This window comes from Jaculus jaculus, chromosome 21 (genome assembly GCF_020740685.1).
Source record: "Jaculus jaculus isolate mJacJac1 chromosome 21, mJacJac1.mat.Y.cur, whole genome shotgun sequence".
Taxonomy (NCBI): Eukaryota; Metazoa; Chordata; class Mammalia; order Rodentia; family Dipodidae; genus Jaculus; species Jaculus jaculus.
In genome coordinates this window covers 13,640,774-13,651,954 of record NC_059122.1, presented here as the reverse complement: position 1 = coordinate 13,651,954, position 11,181 = coordinate 13,640,774, and the positions used below count along the sequence as shown (strand labels likewise).

The 11,181-nt window shown below is 55.2% G+C and overlaps 2 protein-coding genes across 2 annotated transcripts; one reads left to right on the top strand and one right to left on the bottom strand.

Moving 5' to 3' along the window:
- The first annotated feature begins 1,307 nt into the window (after positions 1–1,307).
- Positions 1,308–1,605, top strand: Gng14 (G protein subunit gamma 14). The gene is made up of 2 exons (XM_004672445.1): positions 1,308–1,400; positions 1,480–1,605. The coding sequence occupies exons 1-2, from the start codon at positions 1,308–1,310 to the stop codon at positions 1,603–1,605; spliced, it is 219 nt and encodes a 72-aa protein (XP_004672502.1).
- A 506-nt stretch (positions 1,606–2,111) lies between these two features.
- Fbxw9 (F-box and WD repeat domain containing 9) lies at positions 2,112–10,341 on the bottom strand. Its single transcript, XM_045139420.1, has 10 exons — positions 9,942–10,341; positions 8,132–8,271; positions 7,920–8,048; positions 5,646–5,758; positions 5,472–5,563; positions 3,269–3,417; positions 3,067–3,180; positions 2,874–2,963; positions 2,732–2,797; positions 2,112–2,648 (listed from the first exon to the last, which is right to left on the bottom strand). The coding sequence occupies exons 1-10, from the start codon at positions 10,339–10,341 to the stop codon at positions 2,574–2,576; spliced, it is 1,368 nt and encodes a 455-aa protein (XP_044995355.1). The 3' UTR covers positions 2,112–2,573.
- Between the last annotated feature and the right edge of the window lie 840 nt (positions 10,342–11,181).

Below are 11,181 nucleotides of genomic sequence, written 5' to 3'. Positions count from 1 at the left end.
GTAGGCAGGTCACCACGAGATCGACACCACCCTGAGACTACATAGTGAATTCCAGGTCAGCCTGGGCTATAGAGAGACCCTACCTCGAGGACAAAAAAAGAAAAAGAAACAGAGTGGCATATGCTGCAGGAATTGCTGGCTGAGGCTGAAGTGTTGGCATGTTTTTGGTGTGCTGCTGTCCAGCAGTGGTTGAGTTCTTGCTGGGTCCTCATGTGGTCTTTCCTATGGGCATCCCTGGTGCCCGTGTGTGTCTGTGCTGTGTGAGGAGGCTGTCCTCTGAGCATAATGGCCATGACCATCTTAACCACAGCTGCTGCACCTACCGAAAAGATAGGGGAGGGCCTGATGCCGGGTGTGGCAGCGCATGCCTTTAATCCAGTGCTTTAATAAGTGCTTTTTAAGCCTTTAATTCAGTGTTGGGCAGAAGTAGGAGGATGCTGTGAGTTCAAGGCCAGCCTGAGACTACACAGCGAATTCCAGGTCAGAATCTAATCACTCTCACCATTTTCCCTTCTAGGATGGAACATAAACGGACCATATCTTTGTTGTTGTTGTTTTCAAGGTAGGGTCTCACTCTAGCCCAGGCTGATCTGGCATTCAGTATGCAGCCTCAGGGTGGCCTAACTCATGGCGATCCTCCTACCTGACATGATGGCACCTAAGGCAGGAATAGATGTGTGGGCACCAAGACGGGATGAAGACACTAGACATGTGTGCCTCAGCAGCTGGGGGCACTGGGTGTGAGTGATGTGTTGGGAGAGATGGGTCCTGGAAGAGGGAGGAAACGAGGACAGAGGATGGAGATCGTGGGGGTTGGGGGAAGAGGCAGGGCGCAGCTGGAGCCCTGGCACAGTGCATGTCAAAGGAGGAACAGGCAGCGAAGAGTTACAGCGGGAACTGTCAGCGGTAGCAGGGGTCAAGCAGGTCACAACGGGCTGCAGTACCCCTCAGTACTGCAGCCATGCTGCTTAGTGCCCCAGGGACCCAGAGGACACGTGACCCCGGGCAGCCACTGGGTTTCCTGGGGCAGGGTCCCCTTGTCACAGCTTCACAGCAGCAGCTTCTGCTGTGACATTTGCTGGATCCAAGCTTCAAAGTCTCTGCGGGGTGGGAGAGGAGGTGGGGCGAGCAAGCTGGTGTGGGGAAGAGACAGAGTGGGTGGCACGGTTGCAGCACGCAGCCGGGCATCTTTAGTAGTCTCAGCTAAGGTATGTGAGGTGCCACACCTGGGCAGCCAGGTGCCCAAGTGGAGGTGCGGGCGCTCTGGGAGGCCTAGATGTGCTCACAGAGCTGCTACTCCTCCCCAGATGTCCGGCAAGCTGGCCATCGGCAGTGACATTGGACAGGCCCGAAGGGCGGTGGAGCAGCTGCGGATGGAGGCGGGCATCGACCGTGTGCAGGTGAGAGCTGGGCGGAGCACACTGCAGGGAGGTGTGCACGCGAGCAAGGGGGCGGGCGGCTGACTGGGTTGTTCTGCAGGTGTCCAAGGCAGCCACGGACCTGCTGCAGTTCTGCACAGAGCAGGCCAAGAGTGATCCCTTCCTTGTGGGCATCCCGGCTGCCACCAACCCCTTCAAGGAGAAGAAGCCCTGTGCCATCCTGTGACCTCTGACACTACCACCCTGTGCTGCTTGGCACCCAGGAGGCTTCAATAAACATGAAGTAACTACTCCTCAGGGTGAGCCTGGGTGATCTGGGATGGAGGGCTGTGCGATACTGTGGGCTGCAGGGGTCAGCACACACCTGGCCAACCTCCCTCCTCACACACGTACAAGGTCATAGCCACAGCCTCACGCTCACCTCAGAGCTCAGAGCAGGGAGGGAGGCGAGTCCTCGTTGACCTGCACCAAAGCTGCAGGTGGCTTCAGCAGATGCCCACTCCCTAACATCTGGGGTTCAAGTCACAGTCTATATGCCACACTGCCACATTCATTTTACACTCACCTCACAGACACATGGGCCCAGTCCTCACAAGCACACAGAAACACATGCACTCCAGCCCTTGCATGCCATCTCTCCGGCTTGCTTGGTCACGCGATCACCCCACAGCACCCCAGCCCAAGCCAGCACAGACAGAGCCGCCGCAGCCACATGAAGCTCACACTCCAGACTTGAACAGTGCACACAGTAGGGCAGTTTTATTTCGCCTTCACTCTCAACTGGTAGGGGGGCACCCAACAAAACCAGGGGCCCGATGGACATGGTGGCACATTTCTGTAATCCCAACACTTACAAGGTAAATGCAGAAGGATCAGGAGTTCAAGACCTGCCTTGGCTACACAGCCAATTCTAGGCCACTGTGGGCTAGGAGGCCCTTCTCAAAAACCAACCAAACAACCAAACACACACAACCGGCCAGGCCGAGTTGGGAGCAGCCCCCAGGACAGGCCAGAGCTGCGTCACCTGCACAGGCCCAGGCTCCTACCGGGCCATGGCAGAGGCTCCCTGCGTGCCATGCCTGGAGGGCACGGCGGAAGCAGCACCAACAGAGGGGAAGGCTGCAGGGGAGCAGAGGCCAAGGCTCAGCCTGCAGCCGGCAGCATATGCCAACATCCACGTCCATGTCCACCTGCTCAGGCCTGCAGCCTCCAGACCTCCAGCGACAAGCCCCCAGAGGCAGCCACCACCATGTTGCCCTCAGCACAGATCTGGGGGACAGGGACAGTGAAATCAGGAGACAGACAATATTGGCATTCAGCAGGCTGGCAGGACACACAGGGTAGGGCCTTACCCCATTCAGCACATTGTGGTGTTTTCGGGTACAGATGGTCTTTGGTGGGTCTGTGGGCACATGTACCTGTGGGGATAAGACAAGATCAGGACATAGGCGCTGGCCTATTGGGTGGGGGGTGTCTGTATGGGCCAGTCCTCACCCGGATGGTCTTGTCGGTAGAAGTGGTATATAAGGTCCCCAGAGAGTGTTTGATCCCTGTGATCTGAGACTGGTGGCCCACATTGAAGGACTAGGGAAGGAGGGATGGGTAACACTCAGGCGACATCCTCCCAAAGCCAGTCCCCCCGTGTCCCGGGGGCTGGGGGGAGACATAGGCAGGGGCCCTGGCAGACCCGGACAAGCTGGAAGCAGCCATCACGGTGGGCAAAGACATGCAGCAGGCCCTGGTTGTCGCCAGCCCAGAGCTGGGGCTCCTGGTAAGACATGCAGAGCAGGTAGGAGTCCAGCTGCAGGAGGAAAGAAAGAGGGCGCAGCTCAGGAGAGGCAGGCTGCACACCAGCCCTGTCCCCTGGGGCCCCACGGAGGAGCACCCACCTGTAGGCGCTGCAGGACGCTGTTGGCTCTGCGGTCAAAGACCACGAGGGTGTGGTCCTCACTGCCCGAGAGGATGTGCCTGTCGTCGGCCAGCACGGCCAGCACGGCGCTGGAGTGCAGCCGCCGGCTCCTCACCAGGCCCAGGCCGGCTTGCAGGATGGCAGGCAAGGAGGACAGGGGTGTCAGACCTCCTTGGGGGCAGGGGCGGTGGGCCCACCTGAGGACTCCAAGCTACCATCTCTCCTGGGAAAACCTTCAATCTCATCAACTTCCCACCCAGAAGCTGACCCATCTCCCCCCTCCTCTCCTCTTCTGCCCCATCCCTGCCTGGGTCCATCCCTGCCCCAGCCCCATGCCACCTCCCTTCTCCAATCCCACCAGCTCTTAGCGCAGAGCAGAGCATCTGATCCTACGCTCAGTGCTCCTTTGACTCCACGGAAGAATGAGTCAAAGAGGGCTAGGGGTGTGGCTGTAGAGCACGGGCCTACAATCCACCAGTGAGAGGCTGCAGTATACCTCAGTAGTAGAGCATTTGCATGTCATAGGTTCTATTTCCATGAACCAGGAAAAAAAAAAAGTACAAGCCAAGTATAGTGCCGCACACCTTTAATCCCAGCACTCAAGAGGCAGAGGTAGGAGGATTGCCATGAGTTTGAGGACACTCTGAGACTACATAGTGAATTCCAGGTCAGCTTGGGTTTGAGTGAGACCCTAACTCAAAAAACAAAAAACAGAGACAGAGGCTGGAGAGATGGCTTAGTAGTTAAAGTGCTTGCCTGTGAAGCCTAAGGATCCAGGTTCAATTCCCCAGAACCCCACGTAAGCCAGATGCACATGGTGGCACATAATTCTGGAGTTTGTTTACAGTAGCTAGATGACGTGGCATGCCCATTCTCTTTTTCTCCCTCCCTCCTCCAGTAAATAAGTAAATAAAATATATAAGAAAGAAAGGAAGAAATCAATAACTAGCCTGACCTGGTGGTAATTATTCTGGAGCCTCTAGGGTCAGCCAAAAAGATCGGGGGAGTTGGGAAGAGAGCTAGAAAGGTGACTCAATGGCTAAAGGTGCTTGCTTGCTTGCGAAGGCCTGGGGTTCAATGCCCCAGTACCCAAGTACAGCCACCAAAAAAAAAAAAAAAAAAATCAACTGGAGTTGGAGGGATGGCTTAGTGGTTAAGGTATTTCCCTGTACAGCCAAAGGATCCCGGTTTGACTCTCCAGGACCCATGTAAGCCAGCTGCACAAGGGGGCACATGTGTCTGTAGTTTGTCTGCAATGGCTGGAAGCCCTGGCATAACCATTCTTTCTCTCTCTTTCTCTCCCTCTCAAATAAACAAAATAGATTTAAAAAATTAGTGAGCCACAGAAAAGAGTCATGGGACAGTGGTGCTCCTTCTAGCTATTTGTGCAGGCCTGTGCAATCCAAAAGTTAAGCTTGATCATGTATTTGCACATGTGTGTATGTGTGTGGGCATAGCAGGACCTCTTTTTATTTTTTTTATTTATTCCAGGCTGTCCTGGAATTCACTATGTAGTCTCAAGTGGCCTCGAACTCATGGTGATCCTCCTACGCCTGGTTCCCTAGTGCTGCTGGGACTAAAGGCGTGCGCCACCACGCCCGGCCACACCAGGATCTCTTGCTGATGTAAATGAACACCAGACGCAGGCACCACAGCTTTACATGGGTGCTGGTCAGGAGGCTTTGCAAGAAAGCACTGTTAACGGCTGAGTCACCTCTCCAGCCCCCAGAGCTCTTTTCGGTGATGCTGGAACTTGAATTTAGGGCCCTGCGCATGCTAGGCAAGTGCTGTGCCGCTGAGCTACAGTCCTCGCCTGCCGCCATCGTTCTTATCATGTCAGCCCTCACACGGCCCCATGGGGCTGGCGGCATAACGGTGATCGGGGGGGCAAGGTAGGGGGGGGCAAGGGGCTGAGGATGAACTCAGGGTCTCCTTCAGGCTAAGCATATGCTCTTCCACCGGGCTACACCTCCACCCCACGATTTGGGTTTTACAGATGGGGAATCTAAAGTTCAAACTTGCATAGGATCCATCACTCAGCTAGGAAGTGGGCGAGCCAGGATTCTAACCCAGCCCAGGGCATGCTGGGACAAGCAGCTGGGTAGCCGGCTCTCACCCAGCCAGGCCCTGAGACCCCAGGCAGCCCAGCACTCCCCACCTGGGACCTAGGACCTGCAGCACACCTCTGGGATCGTAGACGGTCACCTTCTTGTCATAGGTACCAGTCACCAGGATGTCAGGCTGGTAGGAGAGGCTCAACACTGCTGCTTTGCCCCTGGGGACACAGCACACAGGGCTGGGTGACAGCTAGGCAGGGCCCTACCCACCCAGGCCCCCTGCCCGGGGCCCCCTCACACTTGATTTCGCCAAACTGCTGCCCATCCGCCGCCATGTCCCACAGCTTCACGGTGCTGTCCCAAGAGCCAGAGCACACACGGTGATCCTGCGCCGCTAACGACCACACCCAGCCCTGTGGGACCAGGCACAGCAGTCATATATGCATATATATCCACCATATAAGCTCCATAATGGCTCCTCCCCAAAGCCCAGGCCCGCTGGGGTCCATGCTGGGGCCTTCCAGCTTTTGCAGATGAGGCTCAGAGGAGTTAGGAGACTCACTCACAGCCACACGGCTTTTCCTCCCTCACGCCCGCTTCAACAGATGCTTAGGTCTTGCTCGCTCCATGCACAATATCCCACTCCACAGGTGACAAGAAAAAAAAAATCAAGGGTCAGAGGAAGCTGGATGACAACTGACCCAGGAAACCAGAGCAAGTGTAAACTAGGGAGAGATGAGGTTTGGATCCACAGGTCCATCTGTGGTCAGAACCCACGCCATCACTACATGCTACCACTGAGCTATGTCCCAACATGGTTCTTAATAATTTTTCTAGGTCAAGTTCTTTCTTTTGACTTAAATTTATTTTTGTTTATTTGCAAGCATAGACAAAAGGGAGAGAGAGAATGGGCACATCAGGGCCTCTTGCCACTGCAAATGAACTACAAATGCATGCAGCACTTTATGACATGGCCTTACATGGGTACTGGGAGACTGAACCTTGGCCAGCAGGCATTGCAAGCAAACTCCTTTAACCACTCAGTCACATCCCACTTTTTGTCCTTTTTATTTATTTATTTATTTTAATTAATTTTGTACCTGAGAGAGAATGAATGAATGAATGAATGAATGGGTGCACCAGGGCCTTCAGCCATTGGAAATGAACTCCAGACACATGCGCCCCTTGTGCCTTGTGCCTCTCACTTATGTGAGTCCTGAGGAATCAAACCAAGGTCCTTTGGCTTTGCAGGCAAACGCCTTAACCGCTAAGCCATCTTTCCAGCCCTATTTATTTATTTATTTATTTATTTATTTTTAATTTTTATTAGCATTTTCCATGATTATAAAAAAAATATCCCATGGATATTTTATTTTCGAAGTAGGATCTCACTGTAGCCCAGGGTGACCTGAAATTCACTACATAGTCTCAGGAAAGCACCTTAACTGCTAAGTTCATCTCTCCAGCTCCCAGAGAGTAAGGATTTTAACTCGTACCAAATAAATAAATAAATATATTTTAAAAAGCCAGATGCAAAGCCGGGCATGGTGGCCCACGCCTTTAATCCCAGCACTCGGAAGGCATAGGTAGGAGAACTGCCATAAATTCGAGGCTACCCTGAGACTACATAGTAAATTCCAGGTCAGCCTTGGTTAGAGTGAGACCCTACCTCGAAAAACAAAAAACAAAAGAAAAGCCAGATGCAAAAAGTGGCACACATATTTGGTGTTCCTTTGCAGTGAGCGAGTGAGCAAGCGAGCAAACTAGGTGGGGTGGCATACATCTTTAATCCCAGCACTCAGGAGGCAGAAGTAGGAGGATCGCTGTGAGTTTGCGGCCACCCTGAGACTACATAATGCGTTCCAGGTCAGTCTGGGCTAGAGAGAGACCCTACCTCTGGGGTTGGGGAGAGAGCCAGGCGTGGTGGCTCATGCCTTTAATGCCAGCACTCGGGAGGCAGAGGTAGGAGGACAGCTGTGAGTTTTATGCCACCCTGAGACTACAGAGTGAATTCCAGGTCAGGTGTGCCAGAGCCTCTATCCACTGCAAAGAACTTCCAGATGTGTGTGCCACCATGTATGTACATCTGGTTTATGTGGGTTCTGAGGAATAGAACCTGGGTCCTTAGGCTTTGCAGGAAAGCACCTTAACTGCTAAATTCATCTCTCCAGCTCCCAGAGAATAAGGATTTTAATTTTAACTCGCACCAAATCTGTTGACCGTGGGAGCCCAGACCACTTTAGTGCCTGGTGGAGGCCAACATCGGCAGCCACTCCCTGTGGAAGAACAGTGGTGCTGCTACCTCACTGATCCCAAAGGGCGTCTCTGTGACTGCTCAGCACTGAAGTGTACCCAACAACCTCTCAAGCACCCATTATGTGTCAAAGCCTGAAATTATTGCTCACTTGTATTAACGTAGATCCATTTTATCCTCATCCTAGTTCCCTGCTAGACAGTGGAAACTGAGGTCCGGACACATGTCACCAAATGTCTTATGAATCACAACAGAGGGAGATTCAAATCTATGCCAATACCCAGCTGCAGCACCCTACTCTTCCCCTTCATGCCCCTTACCTTGTGGGTGCTGTTGCCCTGGCTACCCAAGGCCTTGACCAGAACCTGGCTGGGCTCCTCACCCAGGTGTCGCAGGTCCCACAGGTTGACATTACGATCTCGGGAGCCAGACAGACACAGCGCTCCACCCTAGGAGGGGAGGAAGGAAAAGTTGGTGGGAGCTCTCCCCCTGCCCCGCCCAATGCCTGGCCCCCACACTAACCCTGCCTCACCTGCAGCAGCAGCACTGTGTCGATGGATGCAAAATGCCCGTCAGCCAGGCAGAAGTACTCGGTCTGCCGCCCGTCCTCTGTCCAGTGGGCCAGGTGCTGTTCCAACTCAATGCAGGCTGCCGGCCAGTCGAAGTCTTCCTCTGTGGAACACCATAAGCAGGGTCACCAGTGGTCATTGGGCAGGAGACCCCTGCTTTGGCTGTAGGGAGCCCAATCTTCACCTGACCAGGACAAAATGGCACCTCGATGCCTCATCCTATCCCAAGCCTGCCTTGACTGGTACTGCCACCAGCCTCCCCCGCTCCCTGCCCATCTCCCAGGAAGACTAAAGCTGGTCACTCCTGTCTCCAGAAACTGGGGCCTTAAAACTCATGTTTCCAGGCCTCATCACCAGCCCAAGCTCAGGGCACAGCAGCCTCAGGATGCCTGGGTCCTGCCTTGCCGTCATCTTCAGGGGCCTCTGCACTAAGCCTTCTTGCCTCAGCCACCTGAACCAGAACCAGGAACACTACTATCTGTAAACGAGGAAGCCATCCGAGGGGCTACTGCCATGGGTCGTCCGGAGAGAACTTGCCTAGCAAGCACAATGGGGACTTGGTTGGTTTCCAGCCCCAACCCTGGCCCCCATACACACAATGCAGCTGTAGCGATCGGATCTGATCTACGGGCTATGGATGGGACTTAAGCCTGTTTATCAGAGCTGTTTGGAAGAGTCTGACCAGGGATTGGACAGTAACACCCTAATCCAGGAGCCCCATCCCTCTGCAGAACCAAAGCCTCCAGACAGAGGAACCAACCAACCGACTTGTCATGCATGTATGTGTCAAGGGCCTCAGTAATGTTCAGGATTAGCAGTATCTCAAGGTTGTGCTGGGAATGTGGTTAAGTGGTCAAGTGCATGCTTGCTTAGCATACCAAAGGCCCCAAGTTCTATCCCCTACATCCTAAAAGAAATCTCAAGTCTGAGCCAGGCATGGTGGCTCACGCCTTTAATCCCAGCACTTGAGAGGCAGAGGTAGGCGGATCGCTGTGAGTTTGAGGCCACCCTGAGACTACATAGTGAAGTCCAGGTCAGCCTGGGCTAAAGCGAGACCCTATCTCAATAAAACAACAACAAAAGTAAGTAAATAAAAAAGAAATCTCAAGACTGTCCGCCAGAGATCGATGAACTCAGGGGCAGGAAGAATGACCATCCGGTTCTGCCAAGATGACAGACCCGCCCAGCACTCAGGGAGCAAAGGCAGCAGAATCAGGAGTTCAAGGCCATCCTTGGCTACACAGTGTTGAAGACCAGCCTAAACTGCACAAGACCCTGTCTCAAAAACAAACGCCAGCTAGCAGGGGATAGTGGCACACGTCCTTAATCCCAGCATTGAGGAGGAAGAGGTGAGTTCGAGGCCACCTCGAGACTACAGAGTGAAATCCAGGCCAGCCTGAGCTACAGTGAGACCCTACCTCAAAAAAAAACAAAAAAAAAAAAATTTAAAAAAGAAAAGAAAAGGATCGGTGGTTGCTGGTATCAAAGATCCCAGTTCCCAGAAGCTGTGCCTCACCCCTCCGGGGTCAACCCTCGAGGGAGCCAAGGGCTTTTGGAACTGCCAGCTGCTCTGCCAGCCTCACAGCTACGACCCATGGGGGCCAAAGCCTCGGTACCAGCAAAGAGGGGCGGGGGCGGCGGGAGGGCCTTGAATCCTGAGTTCGGGGACCCCGGCTCCGGAGGTCTCAGGAACCCCAAGTGTCTGCCTCGGGCCGGGGGTCGGGAAGGGCTCCGGCGGGCAGGGCCCCGTGGCCCCGCGGGCGGCGGGCGCACCTTCCACCACCGGGTAGGGCGCGCGGACGCGGCGCTGCGCGCGCAGCCTCCAGGTGACTCGGTCGCGCACGAGCTCGCGCAGCGCCTGGCACACGCGCGGCAGCACGCGCAGCACGAGACCGGCGTCCAGGTAGGCGCAGATCTCGAGCAGCAGCTCGGGCGGCAGGCTCAGCAGGCCCGGCGCGCCCTCGGCCGGGAGCCCGCAGGCCGCGGTCCGCCCTGGCGCGCCCGCAGACGCGCGCAGCGAGGGCGGCGGCGGGGACGCGGGCGCCGCCAGCCCGGATTCGGGCGGGGAGAGCAGGCGGGCCACGTAGGCCTCGGCCTGGGCGTCGGGGTCGGGGTCGGGGTCGGGGTCGGGCTCCGGCTCCGAGTCCTCGCCGCACGAGCGGGGCTCCTCCATGGCGGCCGGGGGGCGCGGCCGGCCCGGCCCTGTCAGCCGCTCGGCGCGCGTCCTGTTTCCTAGGCAGCGCCGGGACGCTTCCGGCGCCCGAGGATGACGTCAGGACCCCACCGGAAGCAGGAAGCTGGTTTGACAAGTTCCGGTGGACTTGCTGGCAGCCGCCTCTGTAAACTTCTGCTCTCTGCTTTGGCTTGGTTTGGTAAATCTCATGTAGTCCAACAGCTCTCACCTCGAAGGGAGCCCGTAGCAGCTACCCGCGGGTAACTTAGGGGGGAAAAGGGGTTACTTCAGGCTGTTTGGGGGGGGGGAACTTCTTCATGGCGGAGGAGGCGGCTCACCTCACACAGCCGCAGCAGAGATCAAGCAAGCTAGCTAGCTCGGAACATCTCCTATGCCAATCCATCCAAGGTCCACCTCCAGCCACACATCTCTAGCCGGGCTTCCTCCGCTTGGGACTAGGTGGGAAGCTTAAACACGGTTATATTCCAACCACCAGACTGTGGGTGTTGAACACGGGATTCAGTTACCCTAAGTAATATGCAAGGTCAGTAACAGGTGAGAGAACGAATGGTTATCAGGAGACTAAAGAAAGCCCAAGAAATTTTGCTGTATAACTGCATTTCTGCTGAAAGTTAGGGGATTAGGAAGGGGGGGGGGATTGAGACGGCCTCGATCTCCCTATGTAGCTGATACTGGCTTTCAGCTTCTGAGGGCTCCTGCCACTGCAAACACTCCAGACACATGAACCACTTTGGGCAGTTGGTTTTCCATGGGTGCTGGAGAATCTGGGCTGTCGGGGTTTGCAAGCAAGAGCCTACACTGAGCCCCTGACCGCCTTGC